General features: G+C 34.8%; 1 protein-coding gene across 2 annotated transcripts; it reads left to right on the top strand.

Moving 5' to 3' along the window:
- The first annotated feature begins 4,385 nt into the window (after positions 1–4,385).
- Positions 4,386–22,728, top strand: LOC127862638 (uncharacterized). Of its 2 annotated transcripts, none has more exons than XM_052401841.1 (11): positions 4,386–4,457; positions 7,807–7,885; positions 11,898–12,061; positions 13,265–13,389; positions 14,177–14,331; positions 14,963–15,023; positions 15,472–15,634; positions 16,818–16,947; positions 19,838–19,962; positions 20,355–20,582; positions 21,941–22,728. In XM_052401841.1, the coding sequence occupies exons 2-11, from the start codon at positions 7,810–7,812 to the stop codon at positions 21,968–21,970; spliced, it is 1,257 nt and encodes a 418-aa protein (XP_052257801.1). In that variant the 5' UTR covers positions 4,386–4,457; positions 7,807–7,809; the 3' UTR covers positions 21,971–22,728. The 2 variants fall into 2 exon arrangements, with proteins under 2 accessions (XP_052257801.1, XP_052257802.1); XM_052401842.1 differs by having other exon boundaries at positions 4,408–4,532.
- The last annotated feature ends 3,451 nt before the right edge of the window (positions 22,729–26,179 follow it).

A 26,179-nucleotide genomic window follows, 5' to 3' on the forward strand; every position in this document is an offset into this window, starting at 1 on the left:
TGTGTGCACGTTGTTTTTGAAGACACTGCATAATACTTAGTTATTCTTTAAAACTATTCGTTACATATTAACGTCGATCATTTGACGATCCACTCTTTTTAAATTAAAGGCAATTTGAATGCCTTTAAAATTGTACTAAAAAAGAACGTAACAAGTATCTCGGCTTTTGTCGTCATTGACAAATACTGATTAAGACCTATTTTTTTAAACCCAGCAGTTTAATAGCTCTTGCCTTATTTTTTACAATATTTTATTCCATTTGTATTGTACATTTTGTTATGCGTGTTTGACGCTTAAATTGTAATTCTATCAATAAACCGCTTCTCATACTATGTCATTGGTGTGACATGTAAACTGTTTGACAGAGGTTTTCCATTTACTCTTTATAAAATTGAAGTACCGCATTGAAGTGTAAACTGTATTTTAAAGTCTCACAAAAAGTGCGTTCGCTTATTGTTCAACATTTTACTATTATTGGTCACAATTATCAACTCAAAAAATACCAACATCACCAATACGATCATCATAGTCATCATCATGATCGACCCCGCCACCTTCATCTTCATGGTAAACACCGTCAAGACCATCATGACAACCACAACCACTTAAATCACCTTCATCGACATTGTCAACACCATCAAGACCATCGCGACAATCACAACCACCTAAATCATCTTCATCGACATTGTCAACACCATCGACACCATCGCTACAACCACAACCGCTTAAATCACCTTCATCTACATGGTCAACACCATCGACACCATCGCTACAACCACAACTGCTTAAATCACCTTCATCTACATGGTCAACACCATCCACACCATCGCGACAACCACAACCACTTAAATCACCTTCATCACATGGTCAACACCATCAACACCATCGCTACAACCACAACCACTTAAATCGCCTTCATCGACATTGACAACACCATCGCTACAACCACAACCGCTTAAATCACCTTCATCGACATTGTCAACACCTTCAAGACCACCGCTACTACCACAACCCCTTAAATCACCTTCATCGACATTGTCAACACCATCAACACCATCGCTACAACTACAACCACTTAAATCACCCTCATCGACATTGTCAACACCATCAAGACCACCGCGACAACTAGAACCACTCAAATCACTTGCATCTAGATTGTCAACTCCATCAAGACCACGGCGACAACCACAACCACCAAAATCATTTTCATCTTCGGTAATCGAAACGCATCGCACGTGAAAGCATGTGCGTAATTCTGATTATTTTGTTCGAACCCATCGTCGTCATCATTATTGTCATATGTATTATAATCATGATCATTTCTTGTTTTCTAAGTATGAAGTTTATTATCATTACAATGATGACAATGCTAATGATGATAATGATGATACTGTTTATTATGATGTTAATGATGTTAATGATGATACTGCTGCTGCTGATGATGATGATGAAAAAGAAGAAGAAGGAGATGATGATGATGATGAAGAAGATGAAGATGGAAATGAAGATGATGATGATGATGATGATGATGATGATGATGATGATGATGATGATGATGATGATGATGATGATGATGATGATGATGATGATGATGATGATGATGATGATGATGATGATGATGATGATGATATGATGATGATGATAATGATGATGATGATATGATGATGATGATGATGATGATGATGATGATGATGATGATGATGATGATGATGATGATGATGATGATGATGATGATGATGATGATGATGATGATGATGATGATGATGATGATGATGAAAAGGGCTTATAGACGGTTCCTTTTACGCACTCACCATTTGGGAACTTATATACTTAAGTGTATGTCTTAATAGACACAATTTCCAAGCTTCAAATGAATAATAAACCTGAAAATACGTCTCACACTAACTAAAAAATGGAATTAACTTAATAATTTGGTCGTCGATTTCAACTGTTAGTTGCTTATGACAATAATTCTTTCAAAGAAAATTAAGCAGTAAATGTAAGGTTTGATGATGGATATTTTGGGTCTCAGAACTGATGTCATCATCGTGCAATTCCGTCTCATTTCGTAAATTACCGACACGCCGAACGTTTTTCAAGTATGTGCGTTAACCTACAAATGGGCCGTGGTCTGTGAAAAAGGGGATTAATACATGCGCGTAAAGTGTATTCCCAGATTAGCCTGTGCAGTTTGCTTTCATGATATTTTTCGTTTAAAGAAAGTCTCTTCTTAGCAAAAATCTAGTAGAGGCGGAAAGTGTTGTCCTTTATTAGCCTGTGCGGACTGCACAGGATAGTCTGGGACGACACTAAACACACATTCATTAAACCCCATTTGCATAGAGCATAGCTAAAATATAAAAACTAGATTGCCGTATCATACGCGTCACTCAGGATTTTAATTTTCGGTTATTGGAAGATTGTTGGTTTTGACAGCATGATGTCTAAAGTTGAAATATCGCGGCCAGCAATTTTTTTTATCTAACTTATTTTTCGTGCATTTATTTTTTTCGACAATTCTTAGTAGTTAAGTGGTATAAATTAAAAGGTTATAAAGAACTGACATACAAAAAATAAAAAGAGTGAACAAGTCACTTAATTCGCGCAGTCCAAATGTCCCTGTCTTTTACATAATGGAAATGTATTTTAAGTTCCAAATTCGATGTGAGTAATACCTTCCGTATCTGTGAAGGTACCATACAAACATATTGTGTAATCCACACGAGTTATGACTAATCATTCATTTACATATTGAAACATGTGCACGTATTTCCTTATATAATACTAAAACTAGGTAATGTTGTAGTTTTGCTATAATGAGCCATAGAACTAATAAAAAGTATAAGAAATATATCGGGCCCGTTAGCTTTCTTTTACAAATTATTTTCAACACGCTCTCCGCATTTGAAATCAGTTTTTGAAAGTTATAAATATGTGAAATAATATTATGTTTCATAAATGTATGCAACATCTACATGTCTTAACTATATCATGGTTATGGCATATTAATTTGTTACGTAGGTAATATTTGTTAATACTAATAATTGTTCTGTTTTCAGTCATGATTAATCATACCAAACGTGTGTGCTCAAAGTTTAAAGGGATCTTTTCACGCTTTGGTAAATTGACAAAATTGAAAAAAGTTGTTTCAGATTCGTAAGTTTTCGTTTAAGTTATGATATTTGTGATGAAACAGTAATACTGAACATTAACCATGCTCTAATATAGCCATTATATGCATCTTTTGACGATTTTAAAACCTAAAAATTATAAAGCGTTGCAACGCGAAACGATTGAATAATTTGGAGAGTTCTGTTTTTGTCGTTAAATTTTGTGGAACTACGAAGATTGCTTATATAAGGTATAAAATACGTCACGAATGTGTACTCGGCGGAATAGCTCAGTAGGCTAATACGTTTTTACTTCAGGACTCTGGCAGGACTCCAGGGGTCACTGGTTCGAAACCTGCTCCGGGCAATGTTCTTTTCCTTTTTTATTTTTTTTCTTGATTTTTTACTGGAGCTTTTACGATCCAATGTTTACATTTATCAATATAAAGCATTTAATGAATAAGTTAAAAAATGCCAAAATCTGTGAAAAGGCCCCTTTAAAGCTTCTGCTGTTTATATATATACACCCTTTATAAAATAATTTACGACAAGAGATTGATATTTTTCTGAGGGGAGATACAAACAATTTTGTACTAACATTTTCTTAATTAAACATATATTACCACATTTACTACAATAAGTGCATATATGATGCATTTATGATAAATCAATATTCCGAAACTGTCTTGCTTTTCACATTTTTATTTTTAAAGCAATATTTGCAATAAAATTGCTATGGTAAAAATGAGGATAAACGATTATAAATTGGCAATTTTGATTATCTGAGAATCCTTAATTGTTTGAGAAAAACCTTAATATTCTATTCTGGATAAAGAATATCATAATAATTGGAATTGCAAAGACGCCTCTGTTAAATGCAAGGAACAGAAACTGAAAGTTTCGGAATACATTTCAAAAGGCTTAACCTAAGTTTGCGACGTACGGCATAGTACTATTATATGAACGGGTCATATATGTAAGCACACATAATAATATTAGTTCTGTTAGGTCAACCATCTGTAAATGGCTACCCCTGAATAATTAACAAAAAATTATCACCTTCTGTGAAAATAAGAGCAATGTGTGAATTAGATTGAAAGTTGTTCAGACAAAAATCATAATTGATAATTGTCAAGACAGCATTTGGCGCGAAAGCGGTATTTAATAATTAATGCGTGTCCGAAATCACATCTGTTGTCACAGCCGTAACGATTCAATAATGTAAACAAATCTCAATTGTATTGCATCATGTATGTCCGGTAATGTACGTAAATGTTCTTCTGTTTAGAATGCGTGTGCATAGGTAGTCGAAATCGCAGTCTGATCGGACATACGTGAAATGTCAAGGTGGGATTTTGATGTACTAATTTTAAGTCAAACTATAGATGAAAACTGTGTTCGAAATAAGATTGACGATTAACTGTAAGTATGACAGTTCATATCGTGTAATCGTGTTATTATAGCATAACATTTAACATAACATTTATTCGGCATTAAATAGCATAGTGCAAATTTATAGCCTTTACACAGTATGTGTTTGAGATAGCAAAGACATGGTACATGTATTTGAGAAGTACAACACAAAATGATGTAAACAAATAGTGGATAAAACAAAAAAGAAAAAAAGGCATGTCAAAATCATTAAAAGAATAGAATCAATAAGTCATTTACATAATGAATATATAATTTCGATGGTGAATTTCATTTACAAAAAAAAGTTCTCATTGTTAAAAAGATCGTTTATATTTTCAATGCTGGATACAATTAAAAATTAAAAAATTGTTCAATTACATAGACTAAGTTAAGTTACATTATTACGTCATGCTTATGTTTTAATTACAAAAATAATGAGAAGATTTTTTAATCATTTAGCATTAAACACATGTTTGCTGTGACGCTGCACTGGGCCCAGGGGCCCGGGCCCCCCCAGCTGGCTGGCGAGTTATGATTTTTTAATAATGGGTCTACTGCAAATTTTCTCACATGAGAGGGCCCACAGTACACTTCCCTGCAATACAAATTTGTTTTATTGCCCCTGATACACAAGGGGATTAGCGCTAATTTACTCGCCAGTGGAGATAAGCCCCTAGGCATTGTTTTCTTATCACCTTGTACACACATCCCCGATCTGTCAATTACCCATTGTGCTCAATGCTTCATCTTTTGATGGTGGGTGTAACATGTCTTTTGATTGGACAAGGAAAGAGAAACAGCGAATGGATGGAAATGTTACAGAAGGTCGTAGGTCTGAACGATAATAATGTTTTCTCTTTTGAATTCTAACCTCCTCTAGAGTCATAGCTTATTAAATATTTCTGTGAAAACTGTCTTGTAGATGATAAACATTTTATAATGAATTTACTTTGAAATTTTATATAGAGGAGGTTTGATTTCAAAGAGAAAATACTAGTAGGTTATATGTCAGTTACTGACATATAACCATAGTAGTATTTTCTCTTTGAAATCAAACCTCCTCTACAGTCATACTTTATGTTACATTTCATAATAAAGTTTTTTTAGTTTCAAAGGTTGCTTTTACTTCTTTATAAAGTGTAATACATTTCTGAAATCTAAAGCTTTAAACATGTGTGTGAATTGCACACCAAGGGATCGTTGATAAAGCATGTCACGCTTTTTTTAAAACCATTTTTACCCCGGCATGTCACAAACTGTTACAAAATCTTGGACCCCCTTCCCTAAAGTACGTCACAAACTCACACTTTCAAACATTTTTTTAAAATTCATACTTAATTTAAATTTAATATAAAACTCAATTTACTATTAAACCTTATTAAAATTTCACTTACCGGTAAAAGAAATTTCACATTACAGGCTTTTATAACTGTAGGGTTGTTACGATGAGCAGTATGAATATTTATCCACGTGTTTACCTCTAATAAAAACGAAATTATAGTTAAGATTTTTTTTCAACCCTTTACTAACTAAAAATGGAACAGTCCAATTATTTCGTCATTGAAATCTGTGTGGAGGTTGTGCCTATTGAATAAGCCGGCCAAGTCAAGTTGCCTATTAAACATTCGAACAACAGAATCAGGAGATACGCAATTCGTCTTATTTTGACATAAAACTAATTCAAATGTTTCACAAAGTTTTGAAAAATATTTTTAAATTCTACTAAAGAAATAATAAATAAATTATACATTTTTTTAAAATAAATGTGTGACATCACACATGGCCTGACTCCCCTACCCCATGTCACAAACTGTCACTTTCTTACTCATCCTCTCCCCATCTGGAGCGTGAATACTTTATGGACGGCCGTAATGGTTAATGCTTTATACTTCAGAAAGGTGCTGATTTACTTGTTATATATCCATAAATTTATAACACAACATATGTTTCTATATGCATTAAAACTTACCTTGAACAGTGCCTAATAAAAAAAATATATTCGGGAGGGCCAACCCCTCCCGCATCCTCCCCGTTTGGGCCCCCCCAGTCAACATTTCCTGGGTACGGCCCTGGCTGTCTCTTTTATGTAAATTGAAGAGTCTAATTGATAATGTTAAAAAACATTATTATTATTATTATTATTATTATTATTATTATTATTATTATTATTATTATTATTATTATTATTATTATTATTATCGTTATTATCGTTATAATTATTGTTATGCATATTATTATTATTTTGTTTATAATTATTATTTTATAGGGATAATACACAATTCCGAGGGCATAATCATCTGCGGGCGCTCTAAAAGTCCGTTCCTGCCCGAGTGCGCCCGCAGATGATCATGTCCGAGAAAATGTGTATTTTCGATATTATTGCATAAACAAATCACACATACCAACAAAAAATAAAATAAGCATTGAAAACAATCCGTATTATTCATTTGACATCGACAAAATAATTCGATTATTTCATATAAAGTCATACGGTTCAAGGTTGTGTTTTACATATGCCTCACCCGGTCATCATCAGAAATGACGGGGCTTTACATTCGGATAGGCAGTTTTGGATTTAAAATCTGTTTAAACAGTGGATTAATGCAAATTTGAAATTCAGCCGCCTAAAGTAAGACATGAGGAATTATTTTGGAATTTACTGGTCGTGACAGATAACTATATCGTCAGAATATCAATAAGTCATTGTTTTCAAAATTTCATAGATGTTTCTTTCGTACAGGTCTATTTCGTTCCAACTAAATTTTCTAAAAACTAATACTGCCAACAAATTGTCACTGAAGTATTAAAGCGTACAGCAGAAACGTTGAAGGTGCACAAACACTTACATTGTCATTTACAGCATACTCTTTTGAAAGTGTTGAGTAAATAACCTTAACTTCATTAATGTTGATGTTGTCAAGAGAGTGCAAATGGTATAATTTGAAAAGTGGATTTAAATATTCATTGCCTTTATCCATATATGCATGGGAAAACTGGTGCTTATTCAGTTCCCCATTTATGCTTGGAAAGTCGTCGAAGGCTGGCGTTATTAAAATAGTTCATAATGACTTATTAATTGAATCCACTAAGAGAAGTAACAGCGCGTGGACCAGTTTATGCATATGAAAAACACATAACAGGGCTTGAACGGCAATTGAATCGCATTGTAAATACACGATTTTTCTCGTCCAATCCCTCCTTTTGCCAAGTTTCTGCACCCCGCCAGAGGGCATTATAGATAGAGTTTATGCAATAATAATAGTTGGAATTCAATTGCTTTCAGGAGATGTTTGCAAAAATATTCCATCCACTGCTGTGCGTTGCTTTGTTGGCGACAACATCGGCTGAATTTTCTCCAAATCGTAAGAACAATTTAACCAATCTTATATTAACTAACTTTCGATCTCGCCTATATGTTAACCACCAGCACAGATATTTTCTCTACTACCGCATTGTAGCGCCGTTAAATGTCGCATCGCCGTTATATGTCGCAGGCTACGAGATTTGTCGCAACGTTGACGATAAATGTCGCAAGGAACGATAAATGTCGCAAATCCTACTGACGATATATGTCGCAACTTTAACGATAAATGTCGCAAAAATTTTAACTGCCGATATATGTCGCAACATTAACGATAAATGTCGCACACCTTTGTAAGTCATGTTAAAAACGAAAACTTGAAGTAAAATGACTAAAACTTTAAGGTTAGATTCAGATAACCCGACGTGGTTCTTTTAGCCGACTTCCACCAGAATGGTCAGTTTTTGGTTAGTATTGTCCGAAATGGTCAATGCTGGTCAATATTTTCCATGATTGTCAGTTGCGGTCAGTATTGTCCGAAATGGTCAGTTGTGGTCAATATTGACCCAATCAATTCTTATAATTCTTGGCTCGAGTAGCCAGTTGTTGATTTCCCTGTGCTAAATGGACTGCTGTTATCAAGATTGGCCAAATGTTGTAAGATGTGATCAAACTGTAACGGGTTCAATCCCAGACTCATTTTTGGCATAACGCGAGTGATTTAGTTTCTTAACTATAGTGTATACGTTTTTTATAATGCACAACTGTTTGATAGAATTAAGAATATGATATCGAAGCGATAGATGCGGAATGTTATGTCCGTAACATTTGAAACATAACCTTGTTAAAAAAAAACTTTTAAATTAAAAAAAAGATGTTTCAATCAATATGCCGTCATGTCGCTGATCACGAATTCGTTGGAATTTTTAAGATATCTAAAGCCGTTCAAAAGTTAACAGTTTAAAAAATAAATAACACACATGTATCATATAATAAAAAAAAAAAATTCTTTTTTTAATAAAACATAAACAGTTTATAGTGTTGTTTAAAAGATTAAAAAAAATTGAAAAAAAAAAAAAGTTATAATCAATAAATATATTGCATTAAGCACCCTTTTCATATAACTACGTCAAAAAACGAAATACGCTAGCTCGCTCGCTCGCTCGTTCGCTCCATCGAAATCAAACAATAAGATAGTGAAACCTATACGAATTCGTCTCGCTGAATCCGAATCCGGTGTTAATTTTCCGATATATTGATCCGTTAAAGAATTATTGATTTTAAATGGTAAAATTCGATAAAAAAAATGCAGCATAGTTTTAACAGAAGCTAAAAATCCAGCATATACCTTAAATTCCAGTGAAATAAAACAATAAGATAGTCCAATCTATGTGATTTTGTCACTCTGAACCCGAATCCGGTAATACTTTTGCGACCCCTTCAAGAATTATACTGCACGTGGCTATCAGCACCGGGTTCGGTAGACAAGATGCAGGTTATGACTGTTTTGTCCCTAATTTTCTACATGTATTTATCCTGATTACCTATTTACTGTGATTGATATTAGTCGAGATGTGTGTAGATAGTTTGAGTTTTATTTAGTAAATAATTGGAAAACGAGTGGCACGGGCACGCGGTTTATTATCACGCTTTGCGGGGTACACGTTTCGTCCATATACGTATTTCTGATATGACGATGGGTTTAAGGGAGGTAATTTATTCAAGTAAACGCTGGATTTTTTTAGAATGCCTTTTTATATCGCTTTTCCCTTGATGAAATGCGGATATACTACTAAGTGTATTCCACCAGAAAAAGTTTCGGAGAAAGATATATTGAGGTTTTGATCGTTCGTAGGATACGAGTTTTCTTATATATTTTCTATTGCAGGGGAGGTAATTATAATTGTTGAAGGCTTCAAATTAGTCCAAGTTTATATATATTAATGGATCTTTTGCAAGATTAAGAAATGAGTTATTAGTAGTATGTAATCTAAGAGATATTAGAGATATTGGTTCAGATATATGGGGGCCATATAATTAATCAGAAATGTAGAAATGTATATACGATGATACCAATCCCTCCCCATGGTACTAATTGTCGCTCACTTTCATAATAGAGCGTCTCTCTTTTCCCTATATTAATATTAACATCAAATGATTCATCATTAGCTTATCACAGCGTTATCCTCATTATTTATAAATCTTAAAGCATTTACGTATTTTGTCGATGTGAATTATCATCTAATTTAACACCGTCATACTCGCGTAAAGTGTCGTCCCAGATTAGCATAGGCAATCCGCACAGGGGTCGACACTTTTCGCTTTTATAGTTTTTTTGTTGTTTAAATACATAAATCTTGTCTAGCCGGAAAGTGTCGTCCCCGATCAGCATACGTTAATATGAGATAAGACACTTTAGTCACATGCTTTAAGGCCCGTCTTCTTAGAGCAAGGCTCAATCACTTTCTTTGGTGGTCATGCCACTCGTGAAACTATATTTTTATAACTACTCGTGATATAAAATTCGACATACATATGTACACTGAATGATCGTGACATAAAAAAACAACTTTGTATTGTTTAATTTTAGTCCGTGGACGGTAAATTTGAACTATTTATTTGAGCAGGGTCGTGCCTATGAAACTAAGTGCAATATGTGTATAGCATACGACGTACCTTAAGGAGTTTTAACATCCAGGAATATGATATTAACAATTTAAAAGTTTCAAATCACACTCGTGTTCCAAATGATAATAGAACATTTGCATCAGTTTTGCTCATCGTTGGAGATTGGTTTGAAGCTACCCGCCATACGTCCCGAGCCTCGAACATCTCATTAAGCTAGTTAGATATTCCTTTATTTATTAAACTAATAATTTCAAAACAAAACCTGTATGTGCGTGTTTATTTTTTGCAACAACTTCAAAGCAGTGTTTTACGATCATGAGAAATAATATCATATGGAAGGAGTAGTTGTTTTATAGCGCATCTTTATTTGTATTGTGAAAGTTTCATTGCGTTTGGTATTTGTTTGTTTAAATGTTTATACCGTTTTAGAATAGTCAAGTTGACCATTAAAATACTTATACAATATGCTTGCATGGTTTTCTGAAAACTTGTATTAGTCGAGTTCGTTGTGTACTGTCTAATAAAGTTAAGTATTGTTTTCATGGAATTACTGTAAGCGCCACGCCTTAGCTTGCATGTATCGACACGAAATAATGAAATAGTTACCAGAGGTCCCGGTGTAATCCTGGATCGATGATTCAATCCAAGAAAATTCGCCTTCTATCGCTGATTCAAAGATGGCAAAGCTGTCAGTCTCCAGCAGAAATACCGAGGCATTCACATGTTGTTCTGACTGACCTTATATAACCAAACTTGTCGAAACGGCCTTAAACCCAGAGCAAAAACTTACGGGCCCCTCGCTTTTCCGATTTCCGACCAATTTAAAACAAGGATTTTGTCATTTTTGACTACAGCTTAACGTTTTTGGTGGAAAATGAATAAATATGACCGCTTCGGTCGATCTTCACCGCAGCTGACAATTATGCACAATACTGACCACAACTGACCATTTCGGACAATACTAACTAAAAACTGACCATTCTGGTTGAAGTCGGCCCAAATAAACCTCGTCGGTTAATCTAGATCTAACCTGAAAGTTTTAGTCATTTTTACTTCAACTTTTCATTTTAACATGACTGACAAAGGTGTGCGACATTTGTCGTTAATGTTGCGACATATATCGGCAGTTAAAATTTTTGCGACATTTATCGTTAAAGTTGCGACATATATCGTCAGTAGGCTTTGCGACATGTATCGTTCCTTGCGACATTAATCGTCAACGTTGCGATAAATCTCGTAGCCTGCGACATATAACGGCGATGCGACATTTAACGGCGCTACACGTATACCATATTGATAATTATTTTCAAATGATTTATCATATTTATATATTGTTCGACATAATTTCAAAATTGTTCTGAATTGCAATGCTATGTAAAAACTGCGATAAACCGGCATATCACTATATTATTTTTGTTTAATTCGGATTACGTATTATTCTCAAGTGACGATTTCAAGCTGCACGTCTAGCCGCGTAGTGATACACTTAGAGGGCGCAGTTGAGGGCGGACTTCTTTTCATACAGGGCGGAGGAAATAAGTGCGTGAAAACAACGGCGCAGGGGCAAAACGAACACACCTTCGAGTTTGACACGTGCAAAATTGAATATGTGAGTATTTGTGTTAAATGCTATTAGTTTTAACAAATCCTTTCGCATGGTTTCATACAAAAACTAAGCACTCTCCCATTAAAGTTTCCAGTGTACTACCAGCACGAAGTGTCAGAGTATGAACGTTTTGATAAAATTCCAGAGTGAGTGTCTAACCCAAGATCACAATGCTGAAAACATATGTGTCGTGTTCTGAGAAAACTGGGCATAATGCATGTGCGTAAAGTGTCGTAAAATAACATATATTTGAGTCGTGTTCTGAGAAAACTGGGCTTAATGCATGTGCGTTAAGTGTCATCCCAGATTAGCCTTTGCAGTCCACACAGGCTAATCAGGGACGACACTTTCCGCCTAAACTTGATTTTCGGTAAGGCGGGACTTCCTTAAAATTCAAAATACCATAAAAGCGGGAAGTATCGTCCCTGATTAGCCTGTGCGGACTGCACAGGCTAATCAGGGACGACACTTAACGCCCATGCATTTAGCCCAGTTTTCCCAGAACGCGACTCATATTCATAACGGCAATGCGACATCAAGCATGTGTAATGCAGCATCCTTAAAATGGTAGAACCATGCAGCACAATAATCACAATCACCTTTCAGAACGGTCCCTTGCAAGAAAAGACTTAGGGACCTTTTAACTTCTCAGATGCAAACATTCGTTACCTCCAATTTTTTGTTGGGTTAAAGGTATAAATTAACACGTGATATTCTTAACATCCGTAAAAGGAAGGCCATTGACTGTTCATTCATTGATAGAAGATTCGTTAAAGTAACATAAATACTCAAAATCAACGAATATTCGGTAAAATATTTTGTATAATAAAAGTAACCCATAAAATATCAGTGTTTCATTTAGCAGTAGCCAAACATTCACCGATATATGTGGCTTTGTACCATAGATTTAACGAGATACAAAATGCTCGTTTATATTTTTTGTTCCGCAATTTATTCCATTTTACTTTCCTGCAACGATATCTATCCATACCACAGACGAACACTAACTTGGTACATAAACTATGAAATATATTGTCCAACAAAACAGAAAAGAACATATCATGTTAAATATTGGCTATTGCTATAAGAAACATTGATTTTTTATGGTTTTACTTATTTTTCGAAATAGTGTACGAACGATTCGTCGATTTTGAGTGTGTATGGGTTTTCAATAGTTATAATCGAACCGTCGTGTCTTAACTTCAGGACAGCAAATTCCGCGTTGTGGTACAGAAGAATCCCCGTTACCAGACTGGTACTGACAAGGTTATACCGGTAATGTGTCAAGTGGATACCAGCGACCTATTTGTTACCGGGATTATCTTTCCAGAGTGAGTGTTTTGTCAGATTGTATATATTTGTTACAGACATGCCATCAGACTTTAAATGAAACGTTTCACATTTGTGTTGCAAATGTAAAAAAATCGATTTGTTGCGTTTTGGAGTAAAACTAACAGCGCGTCATTGTTGTCTTAGAAATATTCACACATCAGAACGACTAATAATTATTCATTGAACGATAATCCGCATTGACAAATATTAAAGAATCTAAGAATAATTTGCTAGATGTATTAGATATGGTGTCCGCCTAGCGACAAGGAGCAAACAAGTTGGGTTTTGATTCCAACAATCGCTCCGACTGTCAACGTTCTTTCTTACCTAAAAGTACAAAGAACTGGCTCTACCCAAGATACGGAGTCGAGAGCAACATAATCAGTCGTAGGCGTTTCATTCAATCTCCATAAAATAAATTAGCCGTGCTCTGTTAAAAGGGGGTTTAATGCATCCTCGTAAAGAGGCGTTCCAGATTAGCCTGTCCAGCCGCCTACACTAGATTTTTGCTTAGAAGAGGCTATCTTAAAATATCATGAAAGTAGAAAATGTCGTCCCTGATTAGCCTGTGCGGACTGCACATGTTAATTTTGAACGACACTTTACTTACATGCATTAAATCCCTTTTTCACAGTGCGCGGCCCTAACAGATTAAACTTACTTATTGATCGCATGGTATCGGAATGTTTAAAACAAACTAAAGAAATGTTTATCCAACCGAGACGGCATACACTTACTATTATTTTGTCAGCTCGCATGAGCACCGAATAACGTATATATATATAGGGAAGACATCGACGCTGCGATGAACAAAACTGTGAAACCAACAGTGCGCATGCGCATCACGAGCGGAAGTAAAGGTTCAGAGACAGGACCGGTCAGCGAGGTCTCCATCAATGAAAAGCTGAAAATGTCACTGGAACTGGCGGAAGAGTATCTCCGTAAGTAAAAACATGTACGACCAGTGGTAATTTTAGCTTAACTCTGTGACTTGTTCATTTGAAATAAATCTGGATTTATTTCCGATGCTCTTTTGAATCCGGTTTAGAATAAAACTATCTAAAGGGCGATGTTTGAAAAAAATAACAATACTAAACATAATATAATTTTATATTATAATTTCGTGCAACATACAACTGGACAGGTTAGCTCAGTTTGCTGTGCACTGAAACACAGATCCAATGGTCGCGGGTACGAACACATTGAGTCCTTGAAAATAAAGCGTGGGTAGACAACTTTTATACTGCCATTTTAACGTGCAACCTAAGCAAGATTTAATCTTGCCCAGGTGATTGGATAGCATGGTATGAACTACTGTTTTTTCGAATTATTTGATTAATTCGAAGAGTGAACATACGTCTGTTAAAATAACGGTCTTTGAACAGGCGTATAAACACCGTGATTTGAATCAGCGGTATAAGGTTGCCTAATCTTCTTGATGCAAAACGCGAACACATTAATAATACTTTTAACAACAAAAACAACAACATCTACTGAACAATTAATTGTAATTTAGGGAAAAAGCCAAATGAATCAATAAATTAGTTATGCGTGTATCTTGCGCTATTTCAGATGATTTTGACATCAAAGCCAAAGACTGTATAGCGTCAAGGCTCCCTCTTGTCGAGAACGAGTAAGTGATGCTTTTAAATGATTCTTCTGTTACAATATTTGTAAAAGAGTATCTGTATTTGCATAATGAAAATAAATTATTTATGTTAAAATCAATGATGTAAAATCGTTCGCGGAACAAACAGTATACGCACCATATCATCACACACTACACAGATCATTTTTATAAATATAATATTAAAAGCATATGTCTACATATTCGACTCATATTATTGCAAAGCCCATAATAATTTCATATTTAATAAGATCGAATGCCGAAAACAGTTCTATATTAAATGACATCACTTTCGCCATCTCAACAGGCGCTTCTATGAGGAAAACGTTGAGACGCGACATCTTAGCACGATATATTCGTCAGTCTGGTCCAAACAAAAATTAATGGAAAACAATCAATACCGTCCAAGACCATTTTTTTAAAAACAAAGTAACGCTTTCCGCTGTCAAATCAGGTGCTCCTCCGACCAAGAATTGTTCCCAAACTTCGAAAAACAGCAGCGAGGCGCTCTGCTGGCGGCTTTTCAAGCGTTTACGCCGACCAACCTCGTCGGTCAAGCTGAAGTGGACGTCGCCTTCACGTGTAACGTCACCGTGTGCCGAGGGGAATGCCACCAGGTGAAAAATTTCATTTTACACATGTTAAAAACTTATCATTTAAGTTCTGTTTAATAGAAATTTTATGGTTATTTAGAAACTATTTACGACCTTTTCCTGGGTAGTGTTTCAAGTGCATTGTTGAGATAGTCACATTAAAAAAAGTTTTTTAGTGTATAATTATGCTTAAACACCAATTTAATATATTTAATAAATTAAAATAATTATTATGGCGAGTAAAAAAAGTTTGTTCTGGACAGGATTCGAACACAGGGACCTTATTCATGTTATTGAGGAACAGCAATCGTTACTACTGCACCGCTTTGATACATAACAATCATATTGTTTAGCGAACGTCTTGTTTGTATTACATGTATTTTACAAAATATCGTCGCCAAGATGTTAACACGCTTTATTGTGCAGGTTTCAATGATAGGTTGTCCATAAAGGAACCAATATTTAACAAAATATATGTGTGGAGTATTTTTTTTATCTATTTCAATAAAATCCATACATCATTCTTTTATCTTAGGAAAATACTTTAGTCAATCTGTGAACACGTCCCTTAAAAGTAACAGACGAGAGAACCAAAATGCATTTATAACGGAATTATATCTTATAAATGATTATTCCGTGAGAAAAAAAGCGCGAACATTTTTACTTTATTAAAAAATGTATTTTATTAAATTAAGGTAAGACAACGATTGGCCGGAACTTTCAAATACCTACACTGTGCATTGCTATACTATGCTAATGCCTATTGACGTCACTTATTTTATGAACAGAAACGTCATGCATAAGATAACACGTGCTCATTAGGATAAAGTTCGACACTCTCTGTGAGTGTGTTTTTAGCAGTCTTTTAGCAAATAAAATTTTCCTTATACACGTTGTTTCATTCGTTTTAGTTATTTTAACGCGTATGAGCTATAAGGCAATTAAAACTGTTCGTGTGTCAGTGCGTATTGGTCGATCAAGAATACTTAGAATTATGATGCATTTCTTGTTTGTTTAGGAAAACGATAATAATATTCAATTTGACGAACAGGTGTACAGACAAAATGAAAACAGTAATTGCATAGTTTTGCTTCAAGTTCGGGACATATGTTTGTGCTGTTTATGTTTTGCGATCAATATGTGGTTTGTATGTGCTGATATAAGTAGTACAAGAGCAATCATAGTAAGCCTATTTTTATCATTACAGAAAGTATGTGGGGAAATAGTTGGCTGGGGCAGAAAGAAGCGCGGGAATGACGACGAGTACGACGACGTATATGAAAAACTGACCATTGGAACCACGATCAAAGTGAAAACCAACAACCCAGATAGTCTTGGTACATATTGTTGTGATTTATGTACATTAGCATAATATACAGTAATCTTATATGTATGTTTTTCTCTGTTTTAATATTTGACCAAATATGTATTCATCTCGAACAAGTAAACTGTTTATAATACATTCTGCTAGTATTTACATTAACTTATTTTAGTGACAGATTGGTTAAGGATTGGTTACCGATTGGGTTCAGATTGGTTACAGATTGCACGACGGTTACACATGCAAACATACGTTTGTTCTTTTTTCTATTTAAAGTTTTTTAACTTTTATTGTCAAATTTAAAACGACATAGCCTATACATCCCAATACTTTGTTGGAGGAATCTTGCAAAAACATTCAAAACCAGGATTCTTAATATTCTATGCGTTGCTACGCAAAATATTTTGGCCATGCTCTGTGAAAAGGGGGTTTAATGCATGTGTGTAAAGTATCGTCCCAGATTAGCCTGCACAGGTTAATCTGGGACGACACTTTTCGCCTAAAAACAACCGATGGCACTGCATTGTATAGAAAGTGTAGTTTTATTTCATATTGCTTACATATATATATATATAAATTAACGTGTATACCAAAACATAAAATGCACAAAGAAGTTTTAAACTTATATGCATCATTCACTTAACGATTGGTCCTTATTATCAAAAAAACTTTGGTCGGGGCTTCCTGTTTGCGCGGATTTAAACTGCATTAAAATATACTTAACCCAAATCAAAGTTGCATATTACATATTTCAAGAGTTTTTTCTCGTTAGTATATCGACTGTATACATTTACATACAATTCCATTAAAATATGGAAAATAAGCATTTTTAATCACAACGTTATAGTTTTTGCACGAACAAACACTTTTCAAGAATCAGCCCTTTTTAAGGGGTATTGAGCGTAGGCTTCAAATATAAGCGTTTGACTAAACTCTGGAATTTAAAGAAACACCTTCCGTTGTTGTACAACCGAGTTTCATTTTATCCAATTTTAAACGCGACATTGACGGTATAACACGTGGTGGAATATACTAGCCTGTCTTCAACACTGTGGAATATACCTGTCGCGTGCACGGACTACTTTTCTAAAGTCTTCATGCGATATGCGCTAAAATGCGAGAAAACTTTAGCTTCAAAATTATACGACCTTAAACCTTTAAATCTAGTCATATGACATAATTTTTCGCCATCCGTATAATGAGGAATCAGCTGAAAATGACACTTATTGCATCATTTTCCCCCCAAAAAATTTAACGATTTATTATAAACGCAACTTATTTCACATGTACATGCACTGTATATCAACATATTTGAATTGTCAATTAATCACATTTTCCTTATTTCGTGTAATGTGCATTGTTTATAACCCATGCATATACTTTTGAGGTTTAAGAATGTACAACAAGCCATACAAATAGCGCACAATTCATAAATAATCTGCAATATTTGCTTTCCGATTTAATTCACGTTAGGCATAGAGCTGTGTAAAGTATAAGATGGTAAAAATAGCACCACACTGGAATTCGGAACGTCCCATTTTGTACACGGGTATTATACACTCATTAATTTGTTGTGTAATGGAATGTTTTCATTCTTTGTGTATTTATATATTAAATTATTTTCTTGTACAATAAGCGCATTTACCATAGACAAATAAAAATTGTGCAAGTTCAAACATAATTATGTTTGAATGCAGAAATCTGCAAATGCAACCGAGTTTACCAACGGCTATTATTTGATAAACTGCTCCGGTTCATTTTTTAACAGCAGTAATGTAGAGTGCACGACGTAGCGTGTAACGAAGAAGAAAGTTTATTGAGTTCGTAAACTCAATTGAATAAAGTGATAGGATGGCATAAGGGTCTTTATTTAACTATGCTAAAATAATTATTAAAGATCCTAGATGCAAAATCGTCAATTATTGAGTTAATAGAGAATACTAGGTTAGCGTTGAATACAGGGAAGTTTATAAACTTCTCTGTATTCAACGCTAATCCTAGTATTCTATTTATCCCATTTGATTTTTTTTTTGTAACGTGTCATTTAACATAAATAGATCCTTAATCACGTGTTTTTCTTTATTGTTCTTTTGTCGTTCCCTGTTCTCGGGGAAATGATTTTAACATGGACGCCAACGTCATTTTGTCAGGAGGCAATCGCCGCCATATTGTATTTTGATCATTTTCTTTCGAAAATAAAATGAATTATAGTAAAGTAAAATCTTCTTTATGCGGTCGTAATGTGTTACAATTCGGATACTGCGTAAAATTGAATCGAAGCATATGGTGATATTTTTAGTTGTTTTACAGTTTGTGTGTGAATTTATTAAGACTATTTTGCGTATCAGAACAAATACATTTATATCACTACTCATGGTTACATTCGTTAGATTTTAAGCGCTTTTAAGACTGAATTAAAATTATTGTTAAGGTTATTAGATCTATTTATGTTAAATGTCACGTTACAAAAAAATCAAATGGGATAAATAGAATACTAGGATTAGCGTTGAATACAGAGAAGTTTATGTTGCTCGGCTCGAACACCGAAAGCGCTCGCAAAGGCTCGCGCTCCCGGCGTTCTAAGCCTCGCAACATAAACTTCTCTGTATTCAACGCTAACCTAGTATTCTCTATATTCACAATGTCCTTGTTTTGTTTTGTTTTAAATATGTATTGTTATTTAAGTATTCCCATTGAATGTCAACATACACTGTATTTCGTGGCAGAGCGAACATAAAATACAGTTGAAGAAACAAATAATGTGATGCTTCGGCCCTAAAGATACAAACTCGTTGCTTTATTCATAAACCTTACAACTGCGATTCAACCATGCTTATAAACACTACACTTTATATTTCTATGACTTAACTGACACAAACTTGTATCACTCGTTTGTTTGTTTTCAGCTCACAATCTCAATGGTGATGAAGACGTGTTGTGCGGGTCAAAGGTCATGGTCACAGTCGTGTTAGCGATCGCCGTATTCACAGTTATCATCTCCTGGATCGTCTGCGGCTGCGTTACAGCCAAGGTACAACAGTAGTTACTTCGATGATCCCGTTTTAAAATTAATGTGGAATTTCTAAACCGCCAAAACGTTATCAATTGAAATTAAAAAAGTTAAAAATTCACTCTAAATCCCATGTTCTCAATGTTCCTGTAAATATAGCTGCTAAGGGATATTCCTAGTCATATACTAAACAAATATATTTGCTAAACGACTTTAATTTATTTATAAACTATGCATATTGATAGACTTGTTCGAGTCTGCATACATCAATTAAGTCGTTATACAACGAATCGACTGTCAAGAATTAATATTGCATTACCGGAATAAGCAAACTTACATTTAAAATAAAAGATTCCAAGCAATTTTGATTGTGTGCGATTGTGTCAATTTAATATAATTGTTTCATATTCTAGTTAAGACGAGCATACAAAACAAGCGGGGACGATACTTCTAAAGAACGACCAAGCGCTCTGCGGCGCCTGTCTGAGCACAGCATCAACTTCGCGCGATCCGTCGGCCGCCGAATGTCCAACTTACTTAATCTCCCAGTCGGGTACAACATGGGAGACCATAAGATGATTGAGAGCATACCCGACTGTATGGAGGATACGCCGCCACCGACACGGCGGGATTTAGTCACAGTAAGCAATTATTGTAATGCCATCATCGATGATGTCACAAATGCTAAAACACATAGCGTTCTTAGGAAACGATTGATCGATAGTTGTACACAGACGCTTCCGACTTTGCACGGAATAAACGATGATAAGAAGCAACACAGCACGGTCGACACAGCAAATATAGGTCCTTTGAATTTCCTGACATCTATTTCTATAAAATCTGGAATTGTAAAGGCCTCAGAAAAGCGTAACACAACCTTTCCAGACAAAACATTCGATGGCTCCTCTATTAAATTGGCATCTACTACTAACGACTTTGTAACGGAATTAAAGAGTATATGTCAAGATAACGCATCTTGTGACAACCAACCGAGAAGCGGAAGCCGATCAGATGAAGAAATAAATGATCGTTCTATCAACCCGACACTGGACTCTAACAGAACACATACTGAGTCATCAGTGTGCGGTTATGAACCTGATAATCTTACAGAATCAGGCAAATTAAGGCAAAGCAGCTTCAACGACTGCAGCGACTCAGAAGAGAAAATCAAAGCTCTAAGAAAACCATCTAGATATCAGGATGCATATGGTATCGCTTTACCTGCTGCAAAACCGTTAACATCAGTCGTCGATTCTACTAGATTTATTACAAGCTTTGCTAGTTCTTTTAACATAAAACCGAATAATAAGAATACGAAGGAAGATATGCCAGATAATACAAATGACGAACAATCGGAAGAGTCGGATGATATGAATCTAAATACGTCTATTTTGGAACAATACCCTGGCCACATGTCTACCATTGTAAACGTGAGAAAGATTGTCGTTGCTTACAACAACACGACGGATTACACTTGCAACACCTACGAGCCGAATGATGGTGTACCGCAAGAGAACAAAGAGCCAATATATTACACAAACGTGTAAAAATCACTGCTCTTGACCATGTGTAAAATCCTGTTATTGCATGGTTTAACAATATGATATTTCCCAACAAAATTATGAGCAGTAACACATTCGAATATTGAAGAAATGTATTCAGATTGTTTAACATACATAATAAGAGAATTATATTATAAATAACATTTTCTATGAGACATGTATTGTTTCAATAATATTGATAATAATATGTATTATCGTTATGTTAATCAACTTAGAATTTATCCTTGGCCTGTGTTATGCCTTTGGTGTTATTTTCAAAATCTAATCGTGCAGTTGTTTTAGCACGTTACTCAATATACTGCGTTTTGATATTCCGTCACATGATATTTCGTCTGCGTTTTTTATAGAATGTATTGTATATGAGAGCACACTAATAATGTGTATCATTTGTTCACATGTTTTTGTGTGTTCAAGCACTGACTGTTTTGTGTTTACAGGTCACTCGTGTTGCATATGTTGACCAATAGACCCACATCATCGTCATCCTTATCATTGCACTTCATGTTCACCAGCACTGACGGACTCGATGATATCGGCATTGAGAAAGTAGCATGGTCCTCTTTCGTTTGAAAATGTGCTTTTCTTCAATAACAATTGTTTATATTTTGAAAATAAAGAAGTTAAAAACTAGTGTTAAAACAGACAAATGTGACAGACAGACAACGATTTTCTAATTTAGAAACACGCAAAAGAATAATCAAGTATACACATTTACGTCTGGATTTCTAAAAAAAAGTAATGACTTCACGTAGTCTTTTCATGATGAAGGCAATAAATGCCCGATGGATGAAAGGCTATGCAAATAGTTACGCGTTTACAGACATGTGGAATTAATCGTCGAGTGCAATATTCACAGTAAATAATAAAGCATTGTGATATCATTCATGTTCACTCTATTAATAAGGTAAATATTAAAGAATATTTAACATTATTTCGTGTTGTGGATTCCATGTGATGGTGTTTCTGTTGTTGTTTATTAGATATATATTTAGGATTTATCTAATTGCAACATGTAATTGTGATGGTAAATGCAAAATTCATTCTATGCGCCCAAAAGCATCGGTATATTACAAACTTCAATGCTGAAAGATATCGATACTTTTTTTATTTATTTTTCAAGAAAAGATTGAACCTACGTCAGTAAAGTAATCTTAGACAACATGAAACTAGACTTTATTTTAAATGGAATCTGTTTGACACTATTGTTGTATTGGAAAATATATAAATGATCATTATGTGTTTTTGTGTTGCTTTTTTCGGCATACCCCCACTTGATATTGCCATAGAGTTTGCCAAGCTAATGAGCGATGTGAGTACACTGAAGTCTGATTTTCCCATAGACATGTTCCTGTTTGTCACTTCAGTTTGAAGCAATTGTCAGCAAATGACAACGTTGATTTATTGTTTACCTCGTCGTCCTGACAGAGAAACCAACTAACCGTTCAAGTTATTGAATTTTGTTAAGAACTTTGCGTAACACGATTGTTGTTGTTATGGAAATTAAACTAAAGCAAACACTTACTGTATGTGTTTTGTTCTCCAGCATACCAAGATAACGTTATTGTGGATATGCATGCCATGCCAATATCGTATATGGATTAACCCATTTATGCCTAGCGTCTAGAAAAAGGACTTTGCAAACAGCGTAGACCCAGATGAGACGCCGCATGATGCGGCGTCTCATCAGGGTCTACACTGTATGCTTAAAAGAAATTCCGTTAGAAATGTTCTAAAAATAGAAATAAATATACTAGACATCCCTTATTTTGGAAATAAATTAATCCAATTAAGAAGGATGGGAGAGTCCACTAGGCATAAATGGATTAAAAATCGGTCGATCAATGCGGTAATAGATTTTCACACAGAAAAGCTCAAATCGGAGGCCATTTACGAAAATGATTTCTCATTGAAGCACTATTACATTAATTTATGCACAGTTTGATGTGAGTGCATATAAGGTTATGACATTGAACATATTTGCAATTCAGTGCAGACAAAAAAGTTTTTTGTTTCATAGCTTTCAAGATTTTAGTGTCTGTCAATGCTTTTTTTCATGAACACAGTTAGGTCAAGAAAACCTGACAAGCTTTGGTCAACAACCTCAATATTATTATCCAGCAGCTGCGCGTGTTAATTCTTTAGAGTTATTAATCGACTAAGTTCAAACTATTTCTGCATTTTCTGTTAATTTCCGGATTAAGAGCGCGTTTGCTGTTTGACGTATTTTCGATCGTAAAATAATTATTAGTAACAAACATCAACAAAAACGAGCACGCTGTAGGATATTTACCATATTTTCTTCCAGATATATACGCATGTATTTGTGATGGGCAATAAAGGAAAGTATTATGCATTTACGATGATTTTAATGCGCTATTCCAGAACAAAATATATTTATTAACAGATATTCTAAAAAAGGTGAAACAGCCAATACTACATAACACATAAAATGTGAGCTCTGTGAAAACGGGCCTTAATGCATGCACGTAAATAATCGTTGAAAATCAGCCTGTGCAGTTCACACATTCAAATAAAGGACGACACTCTTCGCCTCGATTGAATTTGCGTCTAGAAGAGACTCTTTTCCCGAAAAATGCCATCAACGTGGAAAGCGTCATCCCTGACAAGCCTTGGCGCACTGCGCATTTAACCACCATTATAAAGAGTCAGGTTTATTGGATGGAAATAACAATTCGAATGGAAAAACGCCTACCAATATCTGTATAAAATAAAATATAAAAGCCTTATACCGACCGAACAAGCAGAGCAAGTGTATGCAGATTGAACAATAACTTGAAGATACCAAACATTATTGGCAATATGTCAGCGTGCATAAAAGTTGTTCATGCATCATATTAATGATGCCATTGATTTATTTTAGTGTCGATGAATAAAGGCCTGCATACGCTCAGTATAGAGCGGATTTAGTAAATGATTTATAGCTACATGTATAGCGATCAAAATTAATTAGTCGTTACCCTGGTATATTTATTATCGCTATATCTATAAATAATTTACAAAATCCGCTTTACAAACAAAAATGAGCTTGGTTATATTATTATTATATATAAGTATATCTATCAGTTTAGTTTTGTTTTAAAATAAATTTTAATTTTTGCTATGAGAAAAATGTCAGGAATACAATATTCGCCCGAAAACTACATAAGTCTTTGGTTGTATTAAAACTCTTTAGAAAATTGTAGTTTTAAAGAGTACCCTGTATCTTCTTATGTTCGATCCCAATTATTTAGCGGTTTGAAAAAAAAAGTTTTAAAGATGTGTATATTTATATAGCATTCTTAAATAAATGGTGCATTTATGATGTGCCTACGGTGGCATAGAGGTGACATTCACTCCTCTTTTTTTAAATTGCACTCCTCTTTTTTCTATCTCCTGGCCACGATTTAGTAACTCGTGGCCACGAGTCAGCTATGTCGTGGCCACGAGATAGAAAAAAGAGGAGTGCAAAATTATATAAAAGAGGGGTGCAATTAAAAAAAGAGCGGTGCAGTAAATAAAGGAAGGGTGCATTTAACAAAAGAGGAGAGAATTTCGAGATCTCGAAATCCCGACTTAGCTAACTGCATTGTTCAAAGTTCAGGTGCGTGTTGAATAGGCGTTTGTGCTTTTGCGATACACTATACTCAATATAACTGTCGCATCGATGGATGTTTCTCTTTTTTTTAACATGTAAGAACACAAAACAATATAAATACGTTTCTCTATCTTTAGCCACTATATTGCCCACATGATATTGCTAACGAGGCAACGTTTACAAGCAGTTCGATGATACTTAAGTAAGATAGCCCAGCAGACAAGTGTTTGGTTGTCACGTTGGTTTGACTTCATTGCCAGCAAATGACATCGGTTCAGGTTTTAGAAATTTATATTGTAAACCTGTGACCTAAACCGATTGACCACGAAATGAACGTCGTTTATAAGTTATTGTTAGTTGTTATGCATTTCACGGTAATGCCTAGTCCTCGTATTCATTCTGAAGATAAAGGAAGACGCGAACACAATTGGGCACAATAAACGCTTTATCTGAGAATAAGCTACATACCTTAAATATTAGTTAACATATTGGCCGTATCTAACACGGAACATATGTTTATCACGAAATTGCTTGAAAACATAATTACAACTGTTTCATCGTTATGTTTTATTTTAACTTCTTAACTGATCGTGGTTCTAAAATGACCCACATGTAGACCTAATCGCCGTCGCGTTGTGGATGAGTTATCCGCCTACCGACCGGGGTGTCATGGTTTCGATCCCATATTGTTGGAGCGTTTCTTAGATCACCGCAAAATACAGCAATCTTTAAAGCGCCTGTGAACGCACAATACTGTATGAAAAGGGCGCTATAAAAATGTGCTATTATTATTTATCAGTGGTTCTACCTAGGAAGCGGAGCTTTCAATAAGCGTTAGGCTTTCGATGCAATCTCAAACAAATTAGTTATAAGAAAATCAAAACCTAGATATATTCCAACTTTTACGTTTATTTGTTGATGTCCGCGTCTGAGAGACATTTCAGACGCATACGTAGTATATATTAAGATAAAGGCGCATGGAGTCACAATATCCTCAAGTATATAAGAACACAAAATGAAATACACTATTTAGTTTAAGTGTCTCCACTAAAGTATGGTAAAGTGGGATTGTAGTGATCTG

Source organism: Dreissena polymorpha, chromosome 16 (genome assembly GCF_020536995.1).
Source record: "Dreissena polymorpha isolate Duluth1 chromosome 16, UMN_Dpol_1.0, whole genome shotgun sequence".
Lineage (NCBI taxonomy): Eukaryota > Metazoa > Mollusca > Bivalvia > Myida > Dreissenidae > Dreissena > Dreissena polymorpha.

Excerpts from the sequence above, each read along its gene's own strand:
- LOC127862638 (XM_052401841.1), top strand. The coding sequence starts at position 7,810 with ATGTTTGCAAAAATATTCCATCCACTGCTGTGCGTTGCTTTGTTGGCG. Across the intron at positions 14,332-14,962 it reads ACTGGCGGAAGAGTATCTCC|ATGATTTTGACATCAAAGCC; the intron begins GTAAGTAAAAAC and ends GCGCTATTTCAG. Across the intron at positions 15,635-16,817 it reads GCCGAGGGGAATGCCACCAG|AAAGTATGTGGGGAAATAGT; the intron begins GTGAAAAATTTC and ends TTATCATTACAG.